Here is a 15,990-nt window from a genome sequence, read left to right as displayed (position 1 = left end):
GGGGTGAAGATGACTCACTCACATGTTAGGAAACCTCTGTGGGCTGCAGTTGTGCAATATCTGAAACTGGTCTGGGTGCATCAAGTAGCCACTCTTTGTACGGGACCAAGCCAGTACCCAAGATCAAAGCTTCCTGCAGCATGGGGTGTTTGCTGGCTGAATTCATAGTTCAACTCTGTTACTTGAGCCTGTGATATTTATAAACTTACCCTTTTCCCACAAACACTTAGTAGCCACTATAATACAAAATAAAGAAGGGTGTGAGAAATTGGTCTTGGACTCATACTGACTTGAACAGGGCTCACTCACGGGCATGACTGTCCCAGACCATCCCAGAGGTCTACCTAGCCCAAGGTCCTGTCATCAGTAACAGCCAGTGACAGGCACCTGGCAAAGAGTATGAAGAACAGAGTAAGCATCCTTAGCTGCAGATTTGGAGCAGACACAACAGTTTGCTAACCTCAATGGAAGCTGTGCTACACACCTGTGTCCTCTGGCTAGGGTATCTTCTCATCGCATGCCCGGAATGACTGTGCAGCAAGAAACCTGTCAGTTCACAGGAAATGAGATGTTTCTAATAGGGATTTAATTTATTTTTAATAAAGGTTATAACGCACACTATTTATTAAATGCACCACCTGTCATTAGAAACATATTTCTGGAGGCATGGGAAGACTGTCAGACATGAACACTGTAATACAGGTGGTAAACATCTTAAAATCTGTATTCATTAATCAGCTGGAATACATTAATACACAGTTAAGTTGAATATAGACAGCCCAGACCTAAATGGAAGATGACAGTTACAGCATGATCATTAAATTCCAGCTGGTTTTACTTATTTACAGATAATTGACAACTGCCTGATCAGATACCAGTCTTGTTGTAGGTGTTAAACCAACACTGAATTTAGCTTTCTGCACCCGTGTCAGCAGAGGACTGCTCTGATCCCAGCTGCAGCTGCTCCTAAGACCTAGTCCAAAAGGCTTGTTCCCTTCCTCTTTTCCAGCTCTCTTTGTGTTTTGCACAAAGAGCCGCAGAGCGGAGCGCTACTGGCAGAAAACCCTGCTCCAGATGGAGGAGATGGAGTCGCAGATCCGAGAGGAAATCCGCAAAGGTAAGTCACCATGCTGGGCACCGAGGAGGAGCCAGGACTGGGAGGGAGATGCCGGAATAGCAGGATTGAAGCCATTCACCACCTACTCTGTAGAAGTTTATAGAATTATTTATAGGAGAATTTCTGTCATCGCCTTTGAGCTTTGGCAGGATTTGTGAATGAGGCTCAGGGGCTGGAAGTGTGGCTCTGCCGCTGTCTTGCTGCCTGACTTGGGCAAGCCACGGATCTTCAGTGTCACTGGTTTTCCTGTCTCGGGGTTAATGGCCCTTGGCTGTGTCAGAGGATTGCTTGAAGGCCACACTAATCTTTAGCGTGCTTTATGATTGGGTGCAACAAAAATTGCAGCATGGTCCTGCTAGAGCAATGGGAGAAGCAATCTAAGCGTCTGCATCTGATGTCCCTGCAGTATGTGACTGCAGCGTAGGCTGAGGTCCTCTTGCGGAACCAGAGTGAGGGATGATCTTCTGGAGGCAGGGAAATGTTCTCTCCATCAGTGCCACGGGATGTGACGTATACTGCCGACGGTTAAACCCTGATGGTAATCTGCTGCTCCTCGAGAAAACCCTGCTTTAGCTCACTCGAGGGAAAGGCTCGTGGAGGCAGAGATGAGACATGCCACGTTTTTCAGTGCCGGCCTGCTTACTGTCTCAGCTGGTAGAGTATTGGAACTCTTACCGTCTGCGGGTCTCTTTGTGTAAGGTTTTGCGGAACTGCAGACAGACATGACAGACCTGACCAAGGAGTTAAACCGCAGCCAGGGGATCCCATTCCTGGAGTACAAGCACTTTGTCACCCGGACGTTCTTCCCCAAAGTAAGGCGATACCGTGTTTCTCCGGCACCTAATCACTCCCAGGTCCTTCCTAACCAGATCAGGGCTCTGCTTTCCCTCTGCTAAAGGGTTATTACAGTGTAGCAAAATCATTCCACTGTTATATATTTACTTGTCACATATTTCAGCCTCAATTACTGTCAAAAGTGGAGCTGCAGCTCCTGGGGTGTGAAGGGAGGTTGGGATTGCTTGCACACGAGAGGAGCCCAGCGGCGGCACTGTCCCGCTGGCTCGCCCATTTGATGCAGTTGGACACCCTCTTCCGAAAGCGGTCTCTCACATGAGCAGAAAGTGCTGGGGGCTCCCCCTTCTCCCCAGGGGCTTCAATGTCACCCCACTCTGTTTGGCAAAGGCTGAGGCTGAAGGGTGGCTGAGGGGCGTTTCTGCTGTCGGTGTTCAGGGAGAGAGGGCTTTTTGTTACATGCAGCATGCCACCGAGCATTCCCAGCTGCTCTGCTGGTCCTCAGGAGCCTGTTAGATGTCTCTCTCTCCCCCTTTCTCTCCTCTCTCTCAAAGGCTGGGTGCATGGTGCTCCCAGTAAGATGCCCCTTGGGCGCCCAGTCCCAGTCTGTCTACCCAGAGTCCTTCTCCCGGGCTGCACCAGACGTACCGGTGCCGTAATTCCCATCACCGGCTGCTTCGTTGTGTCGCTGTGTGCCCTTAACAGCGGCTGTATTTCACCCCTGAGGTAGTTGCATTGCAGTGGTGAGGAGTGAGATGATGATTTATGACCGCAGAGTGTTTCATTAGTAGCTATTACTCAGGTTTTTAAGTTATCCAATCTCTATATATCTGCACACTAGAGTCTTTAAGATTCAGGCTGCTATATGAATGTTAGAGATTTAAACATTTTTCCCATCTGTTTCAAAAGTTACATATGTTAAAACACCCAGTACTCCTCTATTTTGACTTAGTCTTCAATAATGCTTTCTCTTCTGGGATTTTTCTAGCTGTCAAATTAGTCTATTTGCAGTCTCCCTACCCTAACAGCCTGTGTCTGCACAGACATCTGCCTCCCCCCATTCTTGTGGTGTTTGCTCATTCAAGAGGCTCTTGCAAAGTGTCTAAAGGCTTTGTAAACCATACCAATGCATTTCTTCATAATGGGTGGTCTTCAGTCCCGATGACATGTCTCTCCATCTCGTTCCCTTGTCATGCACGGCAATGAGAAGGTCCTCAGCCGGGTCCAGCCGCTCTCCCCTAACACTGTGCTTGGTTGCAGTGTTCCTCACTCTACGAGGAGTGCTACATCCTGCCGTCCCAGCAGCTCAGCTCCCAGGTGGGCTCCCAGGTCCAGGAAACTCATCCACTCCTGGTGGGGGAATGGAAAGTGAGTAACCCACTAACAAAACAAATGCTTTTGAGTGGTTGTTAACCATACTCGCATGTGCTGACAATGCCATGAGTTTTCTTGTGGTGTGTGGGGGATGCTTGATCACTGAAAACAATTAACACATACCAGCGTCAGATCAGCTTTGGCTGACTGGAGAAGGCAGATCTGTGGATCTGCTCTCACATGAAGGAGCATTGTCCTGAGATCCTCCCTGGCTCCACTGTGGGCTTTTCTTCCTGGGTGTATCGTATTGTATGTCACTTCACTCCCATACGCAGTTCATGATAAATTAGATTCCTCCTAAGCAGGGACTTGGTAAAAGCTGTGGTTGTCCCAGAGCTGTGTTTCATGTGGACAAACAGCAGGAATTGAAGAATCAGAGAGTTGCTTAGGTTGGAAGGGAGATCTGCTTAAAGCAGCTCCAGCTAGATGAGGTTGCTGAGGACTTTGTCCAGGTGTATCAAATATCTTCAAGGATGGAAATCCCACAGCCTCTTGGGGCCCTGTTCCAGTGTCCAACCACCTTAAAGGTGAAAACTTCCTTCCTTATATTTAATCAGTGTCCCATGCTCTATCTGGTGTCCCTTCCCTCTCGTCCTAGCACTGTGCTGGCAGAGAAGAGCCTGGTGCTGTCTTCTCTGCCCTCCCACGGGGCAGCTGAAGACTGCAGTAAGATCTCCACTTCCCACTTCTTCTTAATGCTGACCAAACCCAGCCCTCTCCACCTCTCCTCATATGCCCACTAATTGTTTTGGCAGCCCTCAGCTGCTCTTGCTCCAGTTTGCCAACATCCGTCTTGTAGCGGGGAGCCCAAAACTGGCCACAGTACTCCAGGTGGCCTCACAAGTGCTAAACAGAGAGGAATGGCCAGTGCCACTGCCCTGCTGGCCAAGCTGCTTCTGATACAGCTGTGTATCACCTGCAGTCGTGCCCTCGCCAGGAGAGCGTGCTACTGACTGGTATCAAGCAGAGGGAGTAAGGGGTCTTCAGGTCAGTACCTCCACATTCAGCAGGGACATCCTTGCAGTCAGAAGGATAAAAGCTGGAGGAAAACAACAAGCAGTGTTCTTCTCACTCTGCCTTCTAAATTTTTCTTTAGATCCCTGAAAACTGCAGACCCAATATGGAAGAAGGAATCTCGCTGTTCTCCACCTTACTCAACAACAAGCACTTTCTCATCGTGTTTGTCCATGCTCTCGAGCAACAGAAGGACTTTGCTGTTAGAGACAGGTATGAGCTTCATAACCAAAGACCTGGTAGCTGGAGGAGACTGACTTATTCCTAACCTGTAAGCAATGCAGCCCATATCGGGAGCCGTGCATTTCAGTTGAAGGTCGAGTTACATTTGCCTCCCACTTTTCTATTAGAAATGGACGGCCATAAACCTCCATTATCCTGAAGAGCACCAAAAGGTATGAGTGACTTGCTCCTGAGTGTTTGTGTCCCTGAACACTTGGTTTACCTGTAAGAGGGTGCAAGCTGACCCAAGGTCCTGCAGCACTGAAAGAGGGTTTGAAGTTTTAACACCATTGAGAAGGCTCATGAAAATTGTCTGAAATACTGCCTTTGTGTTTTGGGTTTTTTTGATGCCAGTTGGCAGTTTAGTCTTGTTGGATTGGTGCTTGAGTCATACACAGTTCTGTGTTTCAGATGTAACCTGGCCTCCCTGCTTACTATTGCGTTGCATGGGAAACTGGAGTATTACACCAGCATCATGAAGGACCTCTTGGTGGATCTAATAGATGCTTCAGCTTCCAAAAACCCCAAGCTGATGCTGAGGAGAACAGAATCTGTGGTGGAGAAGATGCTCACCAACTGGATGTCCATCTGCATGTACAGCTATCTCAGAGTAAGAGAACCAGATCACTGCTGTTGTGGGTACAATTTCAGCACTGCGTGCAGCGGTCATGAGGGATGCGTGGGACAGCTGAGGACCTAAATACCTGCCAGCATTGCCATCAACTAATGGTTGACAAACTCCAGTGTATTGAAAGGTTCAAGAGTGGAAAAGCAACCTTAAATTCAATTGCTTCTCCAGTTCTTCCTGGGGATTTGGTGAGCTCAGACTTCGCGGCAGGCCTTTCCTAATGCCAGAGCACAAACTAACGTTTTCACCATGCTTGAGAAGAGAGCCGTAGGGGAGTTGAAAAATAACCAGAATGGCTTGAGGTTTTGGAAGCTGTTCCAGTTAATTGTTTTCTCTGACCAGCTCGCGCAGCCGTACTCATGGTCACCAGCCAGTTCAGCATTGTCTGTCTTGAGCACGAGAGCCCCGGCTGTCAGGAGGGATGGTGGCACTGGGGCAGTGGGCTGCTCCATGTCGGTGCTCGTTGGTATGTGGGGCTTCTCGTGCAGGAGGCATCCTCGTGGTTCCACAATGGCCAGACAGATCTTAGCAGGAGAGGTGGGATGTCTGTCCCAGAAGCCTGACTGTCTTCCAATGGTAACGAAAAGGAATATATTTGGCATCTCAGAGCACATCAGCAGTCCATCTGCTCAGTGCTTTATCTCCAATGTTTGCCAGTTCTGCCTGGAATTTCCCAGAAGAATTGAGCAATAACTTAATTGATTCCACGGCAGTTAATTGGAGGACACCCCATTATACCCACGGGGGAAAGCCTTGAAAAAGCCTTTGAAAAATCTCTTCTCCCAAAGTGTTTGCTATAGCCACAGAAGCAATACTGTATTGTCCTCATACATATCATAATGTCTTCTGATCCCAGCCGATGATCACTTTTTGTCCTAAAGCCTGTGGTTTTGTAGTTCATAATCTTTCATTTTAGCTCACATAATTAGCCAGTATAATGAAATAAAAGTTACAGGAGTGAATGAGGATGGCTGTGCCAATGCAGCATGGCTATCCAGCCTGTAAGAGCAGAAAAGAGTGAATTAGTGAATTTTTTTTAATCTTCAGGTTTTGTTCCTGTAGTTAAACCATTGGAGAAAAAAAAGTGCTGATCTCTCCTTTTGGAGAGTGGAGACCACATGTGAGGCATCTGATCCAACTCCAGTTTGTGCTAAAAATGGACATTGTGCAAGAAGGCTTTCTCAGGGGAAAAAAAAAAAAAAAAAAGAGGAAAGAAAGTTGAGTCTTATCACGTGGACCTGAAGACTTGGGCACGTTACATAGCTAATTAATGGCAAGGAGCTCCCGAGTGCCGGCACACTGCCCTTTCCTGGGGCGCCTGGCGGGGAGGTGCCCATGACCACAGGCTTGTCCAGGGTCTGCAGTGGGGCCAGTGGCCATCCCTGCGGCCGCGGCAGTGCTGGTGCCAGCTGTGAGCGGGCTTTCCCGTGCCCTGCAGCCCTGGCCCACCCCGCGGAGGGAGGAGGAAGGACAGGGTGCGGACGGGAGCAGGTCTGCGGGGTGGCGGTGGCCCTTTGCAGAGCTGACAGGCCACCAGCTGAACCTGCATTTCCATTCGCCTGCGGGTGGGTCCTCAGCAGGGGCTAACATTGCACGCTGGGTTTGCAGTCCCCTCCTTGCTTCACGTGCTCAGCCTGAAGCCATGGCAGTGGAAACCATTGCAGCACTTTCTACCGCAGCCTATTTCCCATTTCTGAAAAGCAACCGGTTTCCGTACTAGAGTGCAATAAAGAGTTGATTTCCAAGAGACTTTCACATCACATGTGCTCCACAGTGAGGGCAGGGGATGTGATCAGAGGAGAAACCATGCTGCCTGCTGAAATATGGAGGAGGAAGAGAATTGATGAGACAGAAATGTGCAGAGAGGCCCTTTGGCTGTCCCAGGTGGACACGAGCTCAGCTGTGCAGAGGGATGGGGGGTCTCAGTCCGGATCGGCAGAGCTGGGACCTTTCCCTGCCGTGCAAATGAGCACGGAGCCACTGCAGTCAGACAGACGGCATCTCCTTACACGCGGGCTGGTTTCAGCTCAGGGCTGTGATTTAAATACTAGCGATAGTCAAACACCTCCCAAGTGCCTTGCGTTCCTCTGGATCAAACTCTGTTGCCTTCAGAGAGGCATTTCTTGGTTAAAAAAAAAGGCTGCCCGCCTGCCTGTAGCACTGGTCTGTCAGACGTGTGACGATGGGTCTGGTTTTCATTCCTGAATTATCCCCATTAATCACAACGTCTATTTGAAACAGCTGCTGCAAAGGTCCCTGCCATTGTGCAGTGGAAAAATTCCAAGTGCTTGTATTTTCCCTTGTAAGTCAACGCTACATGCTCGAAACATTTGTTTCATATTAATGCTCTGCCTAACAGTCCGTCCATTTGTGTTTTGGGGGAAAATGATTTGAAGGAGCTGTCTTCAACTGGGAAGGAGTTGCAGGCCACAGTCACTAGTGGTCTGAACATGTGGAGGGCACCTGAAGGCAATGGAGTCACCACTTCAACAGGGGGAGGTTTGGCTCGGTGCATGCAGGAGATATGATGATAGAACCAGCAGGAGGCTTGCTGCTTGGGACTGGATTCAGATGAATTTTGCAGCATTTGCACAATTGATGCAGACCTCTGTTTCTGCAGAACTGAGTGAGAATCCTAGATAAAATGCTCCATGTCTCTTCTTTCTGCTGCAGCTTTGGTGGAAAATACTGCGGAAAAAAGCCTTTCCCATGAGATACCGTGGTACCATTGTGCCTGGGTCCTAACAGGATCGGAGGACCCAGAGTTAAAGGAAAATTAAGGTCTTAGAATTCAGCTTTTAGGTCTGGGTCCAAGCTTCCCAAAGTTTTGCATGTGGGATGGAGCTGAGGTTTGGTTCTTCACAGAATGCAAATAGATAATCGTCCCAAAATTAGCAAGCACTTGGGATAAGCAGCTGTTTTCTGTGCTTTTCCCACCCCAGCCTCACCAATACATTTTGGAAATGGCTGTAACGTGTTCCTGGGAGGACATTTCTAATGACTTGTCAGCCTTGTTAATAGGGCAGCAACATGTGAATCCAGTCTGTGCTCTAAACCTTTTTTTTTTCCCAAGCATATAAAAACCAAGCCCTCCCACGCTCATCGTGCGTGAAACAGTTCAAGTAATGCCAGCCTGAACTGTGCTTTCCATTACTGCAAAGTTATTTCAGTGCCCTGGGTAGCTTTAAGAGCCCGTAACAGTTCAGTCAAAAATGAAAATGAGGTCTCATTAAAATACATTCACAATAGGAGGAAAAAAGGCCCCAGACTGTGTTTTTTTAAGTATTTTTTTGTCCTGAATCAGCACTGATCTCTTCTAGTTAAACTTCCTTTCTCCCAACTAGCCAAGTCCAAAGACAGTTTTGATTCATTTCCAGATGAGTTTTCCGAACAATGCTTGAGGTTTCCAAGTTTGCCATTTTATCTCTAGTCCCTGCCTGCCAGCCCTTCTTTCCCCTCTTTGAAATTTGCTGTCTGATTAGCACTTTTGCAGATTTCCATAACATCCCACAGTTCCTGAGCCTGAAAGCCAAAAAGCCAAACAGAAATAGTATCTCGCCGGCAGAGCGCTGTCGTTATTTCCCATGCAGCCAGTCCTGGGGCTGATCCTGCTCCTGCACACTGTGGCGGGTCTGAAACGCCCACTCCTCCGCTTCCCCAGGCTGCCCCTTCCAGTGCAGCTTTACATGTGCGGGAAGGTGCCACATGGCCAGCCCCGACCCGTGCAGCCTGTGCCGGTTTCGAGCCGTAAAGAGCTCCTGTATCAGCAGGACGGGCACTTTTTTAATATTTTTGGAGGCAGCTGCATAGCCGTTGGCAGCCCCCTCACATCTCTCTGTGGCCAGAGCTGTGGCCGGGGCCAGAGCTTCCCACGGGGCGGATGGGGCAGGCTCCAAAACCCGGCGCTGAATTTAGCCTTGGGTTTGTCCTTGCCGTGTGTTCACACACATGCACCATAAACAGAGTTCCTGTTCGGAGCAAGGCCGTCCTCAGGATCTGTCAGCACTTCTCGTGTAGGGTCAGCTTGGCAGTGCTCCACGGTTCACATCACGGGGAAAGCAGGTCCTGCAGCCTGGGGATGTCTCTGTGTCGGTGTCATCCCCTTGCTTGTTATCTCGTGCTCCTGCCATTCTCTCGGAAGCTAAGTCTTCCTTCTGTCTTCTGACACTTTCTCCACTCTGTTCGCGATCCTCAACTTCTCCACATCCCCACGACTTCACGTCTTTGCTTTCTGGAAGCTGTGCCTTCCTCCAATTCCAGCACTGGCAGCTCTGCTGCTGATCCTGTTTTATGCTGCATGCTCAGAAGGAGCGTTGCAGGAAGTCATTAAACCCCGGCAGAAGGCCCAAGGAGCTTCCCTGTGTTCATAAAAAAAGTTGCCCTCAGAAAATAAAGTGGGTGCACCATTGGCACAGATGGTGCATGCCCACCTACAGCCCGGCTGTAGTGTCTTATCGTCAACTGCGCTGAATGCAGCCGAATCAAAATTGACATCAAACTAATTGCTTTAGCAATTATAGGGCAATTAGAATAAAAGAATCACCAAGTCTTAATTAAGCAGCAGATTGAACAGGATTTAGCAGCTCCTAGCTGAGAAATATCAAAATCATTCGATATCTGTTGTCTTGACTGGGATTTCAGATGGCAGGAGTGTTTGTGCGGGGTGTGTGTGATACTCAGAAAGTACATAAATGTGCAATAATTTGCACTTGCCTCGTTGGAAGGAAATTGCACATGAACATTAGGGAGAACGGGACGTACTCCAGTACTGAAAAGTTTCTTAAGAAAATAGCTAATGTTTTACTTGCACATCAGCGTAGCAGACAGCAGAGGATCAGAAATCTGGCATTAAACCATGTAGCTGAACCACATCACAAATAGCTGGTCCCTGTTATGTTTTTGTTTTTATTGCAGCAGTGTCACAATTCACCTCTTTCCTGTAAGACGAAGTTTGATGAATGTAAGGAGTTAAATGGTGTGTTTGCTTGCTGTTGCATGGGAACAGCTTGTTGACCCTGATCCTTTCTGTTTCGCTGTGATCAGGGCTCTGCTGTGGTATGAGAAGTATGAACACTAGTTCCCAGAGCCACAGGCACACGCAGTGGGCTCGCTTCCATGGATTTCAATGGCAAACCAGGCAGCGCAAAGAGGGGTTCAGCTGATACATGAGAAAGCTGGGCACCCAAATATCTCTGTAGGCCTGGATTTTTGTGCACATCAGCCCCATCCTTGTCCTGCTGAGTGCAGTACATTGTACAGTCTGCACTCTGTCAGATTGCAAGAAACATCTCTGTACTGGAGTATGCCAGATTCTCCCTGAAGTTCATGTGTAATTTCACATGTAAATTAATGCACATTTGTATTTTGCTGAGCATCGTGCATGCATGTACCCACTCAGCACAGCTACACGTATGCCCCTACCTTCTGAGCGGTACCCGAGCACTCTGCCCGTGAGACAGCAAATGCTGGCACAGCCTGTTGGTGGCAATCCACAGCCCTACAGTACTTGCTGTAGAACTTGGATGGGATATGTTGATGCTGACAAGCACAGTTCAGCCTCCCCGAAAATCACCTGCAGTTGTTGTCGGCTGTTATGTCCTCTTCCCTGTCTGCGCTGTCATGTTGCCACAAGTCTGAAAACTTGTGAGCAACCTCAGAGACATGCTGGTGGGAGTTGGGGGGCGATGGCACTGAGTACCCACTGGGGGTTCACAGCACCTGGGGTGGACCAGTCCTGCTCCCTGATGTATGGAGGCACCTTCAGTGTCCGTGGAGAGCCTGTCCCTGCCACACCGCTGGAAGGAGTTACCACCACCAGGTCCAGTTTGCTTACTTGGTCTTCTTTCCTTCCCCAGGAGACGGTGGGAGAGCCCTTCTTCCTGTTGATCTGTGCGATCAAACAGCAGATTAACAAAGGGTCCATCGACGCCATTACAGGGAAAGCCAGGTACACCCTCAACGAGGAGTGGCTCCTGAGGGAGAACATCGAGGCAAAGCCAAGGGTGAGTACCTACACCCCAGGGGTCTGACGGGTACGTACCCCAGCAGGGTAGTTGTGCGAGGCTGATTTGGTACACATGCAGGTGCGATAACCACATAAATTGTACACCTGCGCAGGCACCTTGCTGCTGCCTAAGCTCATGACTACAGAACAAGGCTCACAATGACTGTTTTCAGGTCCGTCCCTTGGTGGGTCACCTAAGTAGCTCAGATTAGGAGTAGAGGGAGGTAAGAAAATTTGTTCTGCCATATTCAGAGAGTTAAACCAACAGGTTTACTATTCACGGCAAAAGAGCATCTTCACTAGCAGTGGGAAGGTGCTGGCCGTAAACCTGAGTCCCGGGGTGAGGGCTTTGCCCAGGCTGTTACAGGAGTGGTGCTGAAAAGCGGTTCTGCAAAATGCCTCCTGTGGGAACAGGACTGACAAGGGCTGTGCGTGTGAAGGCCTCAGTTCCTTCTAGTGCCTGATGCAGAATTCAGCAGATGCCTTTCCAGAGGCTGGGTCAAATCCTGCTTTCAATTACCTGGCATAAATCTGGAGCAGCTTCACTGAAGTCAGTAGGTTACCCCAGATGTGCATCACCGTAACTCAGAGCAGGTTCGAGCTCCACATCCTCTGCAGATTCCTGTTACCAATTGACCTGTAAATTTACAGTGCAGACCAAGAGGGGTTAGCAGCAGGGCGCAAAGTATTAGCTTTCTTGGGAGAAATGGTAACTTTGTAAGTCTGAGCAGGGGAAGTGTGGCTGCTTCCTACTTTGCAAGAAGAGAAAGAAAAGTATGAACAGGGTATGTTGGAGGAAGGAGAGCAACTGCAGGGTTAGTGCTAACTAACTGGGAATCCCCCACATTGCTGGTAACTGAAGCTCTGCTTCAAAAAACACCTGCATAGTATACAATGTGAAATAACATCTTCATTTAATGCTATGGAGAAAATTGGACTTCACCTGTGCGTTCACAATGTTCATAGTCAAGGATGCTGACTCTGTATCCTGATACTGAAAAGCAGTGTTTGTAAAGGAACCTCTAGGCTGTGAAAATCCCAGCCATAACTCTCAGGTGTACCAAGTGTCCTCCTAAGAGGCAGCTGTGCTTATGCACGAGCAATGCTCCTGGCATGTGCAGCTTCCCGCTCTGGGCTTGCCAGCCAGGCAGTGAGATGGCTTCAGGGTTGCATTCACCACTAAATGAAGGCGCAGCGTTGCCCTCAGGTTCGGCCGTAGCTCGAGCAGAGGACACAAGCAGAGACAGAGCTGAGGCTGTCCCAGAGTGAAGCCCCTGGGCGGGAGGGAGATGCCACGCTCGTAGTGTTTGGGTCGGCACAGCTTGGGAGAGGGGGAGGCATCTGGACTCTGCCTCTCCTTGCTGGACTGGCGTGGCAGCCGCTCCCAGAAGAGGAGAGGATTTTTTACAGGAAGGGAGTCGTTTTCGTTGCCCTGCAGCTTTCTGCTGTGACTGTAGCAGTAGCTGTGCATCCCTGAGGTCCAAGCAGGTGTTTGTAGCAGCCTGCAGCCCCTTGCAGCTGCTCATCCCGCTGTTCAGTATGCTCTTGAGCAGGTTATGGGGTGGTGCTGGTGGTGGGCTCCAGTGTTGCAGCAGACACAGCCTGCAGCATGCTTAAAGCTTGTTTAAACAAAGCAGCTCGGCCCATTGTGTCAGGGAGAGGCTGAGCAATGAGCCTTGGCGGTCCCATTAGTCACCGGTTGGAGCCAAGAAGCTGCAGACATGACTGGTTATGGGGGCTGACCTTTCCTCCCACCCCCGAGGTGGTCTCTGCGCGTCAGGGCTAAGGCCCATTAGCAAGACAGCGTGAGAGGAGATTGCAGTGTTGCTCCCTGTGTCCTCCTGGCTCCATCAACAAACAGGGGCCTTCAGCCTCCGGGGGCTATAAATCAGCACCTCTCACTGGCGGTAAAGCCTAGATGACTCCATTTGTTCAGCCTGATTTCCAGCAGCGGGGGGTCCAGAGCGCACGGGTGAGAGCTGTGCGGGTGCCGCAGGCTCCGTGCATCATTGGGAGCCAGCAGAACTGGGCAGGTCACCCTTAACTTGGCCTCTGCCTGCAGAACCTCAACGTCTCCTTCCAAGGCTGCGGGATGGACTCCCTGAGTGTCAGAGCCATGGACACAGACACGCTCAGCCAAGTAAAGGAGAAGATTCTGGAGGCCTTTTGCAAGAACGTCCCCTACTCCCAGTGGCCAAGGGTGGAAGACGTCGACCTCGGTAAGGACCAGATGCATTGGACCAGCCAGTCCTTAAAACCAGGTGAAGCACCTGACGTTGCACAGTAGCTCTTGGTATCTACCAGAGGGCAGTGGCTGAAGCAGCACTGACAAGAGGGCAGACATCAGGGCAGCCTTTTCCTGAGGATGGTCTTCAGGAATGAGTGATGAGACCAGATACTGGTGGGCAGGAATAACTGGGCACATAACTGGAAAGAAGCTTTAGGAAAGCCCAAGTGGAGCAGAGGGATGCTTGGACTTGCACCCTTTAAAGTCTACAGTGTTAACTCTAGAACAGGTACCCTCTAAAACACCCCTGAGCCTGCAGGTGGCTTGTTAATACATGTCTCTCCATAAGCAGCCATAATTGAGCCCATGGACTCCTGTCTGGCCATAGATTCAGATCTGTCATTTGTCTACCCAGTGGCCGACTCCTTCTCCCCAAATTTAAGAAGGATCCAAGCCCAATGCTGGTAAGAGAAACCCACGCTGTCTGTGGTGCCTCCGTGCCACGCAGCACGCCATGGAGACGCACCCTGGCTGGCAGCAGTCGCAAGGCACGACGTTCAACGTAGTCAGTGCCGGAGGGAAGAACGCCCCGGGCTGGAGCGGTGACGGGGCCCCGCTCCTCTCAGCTGGTGCACGTGGTGTGTCCCCCATTCGCAGATACACGACCAGCTCTGCCCGGCGGGCAGCCGCCACCAACCTTCAGTGGCCACGTGCAGGCCACGCAGCATCTCACCTGCCTGGTGGTCCATGAGGCAGGTCCCACACAGCCCCAGGGGCGAGACGGGGAGAGGGGACGGGGGGGGGGGGGGGGGGGGGGGGGGGGGGGAGATGTGCTCCTCCCCGTCGCTCCGAGCAGAGCCTTTGTCACCTCTCCCAGCTCCACCCAGGTCTGCTCTAGTCTGGAAATCCCCGCTCCAGGGGCTAAGCCTGGAGGCCATTGCTAAACATCTGCTCTGGTTTCACAGAGCCCCGGAGGCCCTGGCAGGGGGGCTGTGCAGCCCCCCCAGTGCTGTGTGGCCGGTCTCCAGAGCCCCAGGCCCCGCTGCACGTGCCTCCTTCGGGCTGATGTCTCACTTCTCCCTTCTCTGTGTCCAGAGTGGTTCGCCACCAGCACCGACAGCTACATCCTCCGGGACCTTGATGACACCTCGGTGGTGGAGGACGGCAGGAAGAAACTCAACACATTAGCACACTACAAGGTAAACCTGCCAGCGCTGCAGGAAAGCTTTGCTTCCTCAGAGCCTGCCTGGCCTCAGGGGTGAGCTGCGGTTCCCCCTCCAAAAACAGGATCATCAGGAACAAGCAGGGAGGTTGCCATAGCTCCGTGAGAGCTTCCGGGGAATAGACATCTGCCCTGGCGAGACACTCGTTAATATTGCAACACACTGAAACTAATTAAACACTCTTCATGCAAAACAAGTTATTACTGACAACAGAAAGAGGAGGAAAAAAAGCTCCTATTCCCAACGGCCGGCAGCCTGGCTGATTAGTATCACTCTGCTCTTGATCTGTGCTCCTGCTGAAATCACTGGCACAATTGTCACTGTCTGCCCTGAGAGCAGGGGCTAGGGATGCCATTGAGGAGCAGAGGCCAAAAATGTGGGGAAATGTAGCGAATCAAATTGTTTTCTTGACCGGTTTTGCTTTTAAAATTAAATGAAACCAGAAATCCTTATATGATTTCCATATTCCCTGGTATGCCTGGGAGCATAATCCTCACTGGTCTGTAACAGTGCATGGAAAATCAAGAACGGAGCTAAGTACTTTATTAATATTATTATTTGTGTAACAGCCGTGCCGCGGAGCCCCACTGCTGGCACAGTGCCCTGCTGCGCTGAGAGCCGGAGCCGCAGCACAGAGGTAGTACCAGCCCCACAGGTCCAGGCTGCAGCCAGGTTCCTTCTCCCCTTCTGGGGAAAGGCAAAACAGGATCTGCACAGCATAACACTCTTTCCTCTTCAAATTACCTGGTGTCGGCATCCAAAAAGGTATCTTGGATACATGTATTTGCCTGATTCCCATCGGATTTGAGAACCTCACTATCTCGTATTTGCATTTAAAAAACCCTTTCCACGTAAGGCAGTGCCGTTACTGCCAGTTTCCAAGCTGGGGAGCAGGAGCAGGGCAGGACAGGCACAGAGGACGTTTGTGGCAGAGCAGTCACTGCACCAGCATCCCACAGCTCCCGGGATCTCACTGGGGCTGCCCCCAGCTCCATGGGAGGCACCATTACGGCCCCCCCGTCATCGAGGCTTCTCTTCCCTTCCTCTGCAGATCCCCGAAGGGGCATCACTGGCCATGAGTTTGTCAGACAAGAAGGATACCACGCTGAGCAGAGGTAATGTCTCACTTCTCTTCCCCTGTTGCTGGTGAACGGGCAGAAATACTTGTGTTTTTAGAGGAGTGTCTCTGGCCAGGGATGCTAAGTAAGTCGGCTGCCAGCCCCCTTGCCTGTGGATGCTGGGGTGTGGCGTTAGCCCATGCAGGGCTGGCTCTGGCGTTACCAGCAGTCGTAGAGCACCCTTTTGTAGTGGCACATTGGGCAGAGCTGGGCATCAGTCGGGCCAGGGAAGACACTGAGCACGGACTGGGACTGCAGCCACCGAGCGAGC

General features: G+C 50.7%; 1 protein-coding gene across 1 annotated transcript in view; it reads left to right on the top strand.

Annotated features, from left to right (window-relative positions):
* The window catches only part of PLXND1 (plexin D1), an 88,456-nt gene that overhangs the window by 58,546 nt on the left and 13,920 nt on the right, over window positions 1-15,990 (top strand). The window contains exons 23-31 of the mRNA XM_030043757.1: window positions 1,010-1,117; window positions 1,817-1,929; window positions 3,170-3,277; window positions 4,380-4,510; window positions 4,931-5,129; window positions 11,003-11,149; window positions 13,214-13,370; window positions 14,474-14,577; window positions 15,653-15,716. Of these exons, the coding sequence (XP_029899617.1) occupies window positions 1,010-1,117; window positions 1,817-1,929; window positions 3,170-3,277; window positions 4,380-4,510; window positions 4,931-5,129; window positions 11,003-11,149; window positions 13,214-13,370; window positions 14,474-14,577; window positions 15,653-15,716 (1,131 nt within the window). The remainder of the gene's footprint in view (window positions 1-1,009; window positions 1,118-1,816; window positions 1,930-3,169; window positions 3,278-4,379; window positions 4,511-4,930; window positions 5,130-11,002; window positions 11,150-13,213; window positions 13,371-14,473; window positions 14,578-15,652; window positions 15,717-15,990) is intronic.

The sequence above is a fragment of the Aquila chrysaetos genome, chromosome 20, assembly GCF_900496995.4.
Source record: "Aquila chrysaetos chrysaetos chromosome 20, bAquChr1.4, whole genome shotgun sequence".
In the NCBI taxonomy this organism is placed as follows: Eukaryota; Metazoa; Chordata; class Aves; order Accipitriformes; family Accipitridae; genus Aquila; species Aquila chrysaetos.
The sequence above is the reverse complement of the archived record's forward strand: the minus strand, read 5'-3'. Positions and strand labels throughout refer to the sequence as shown.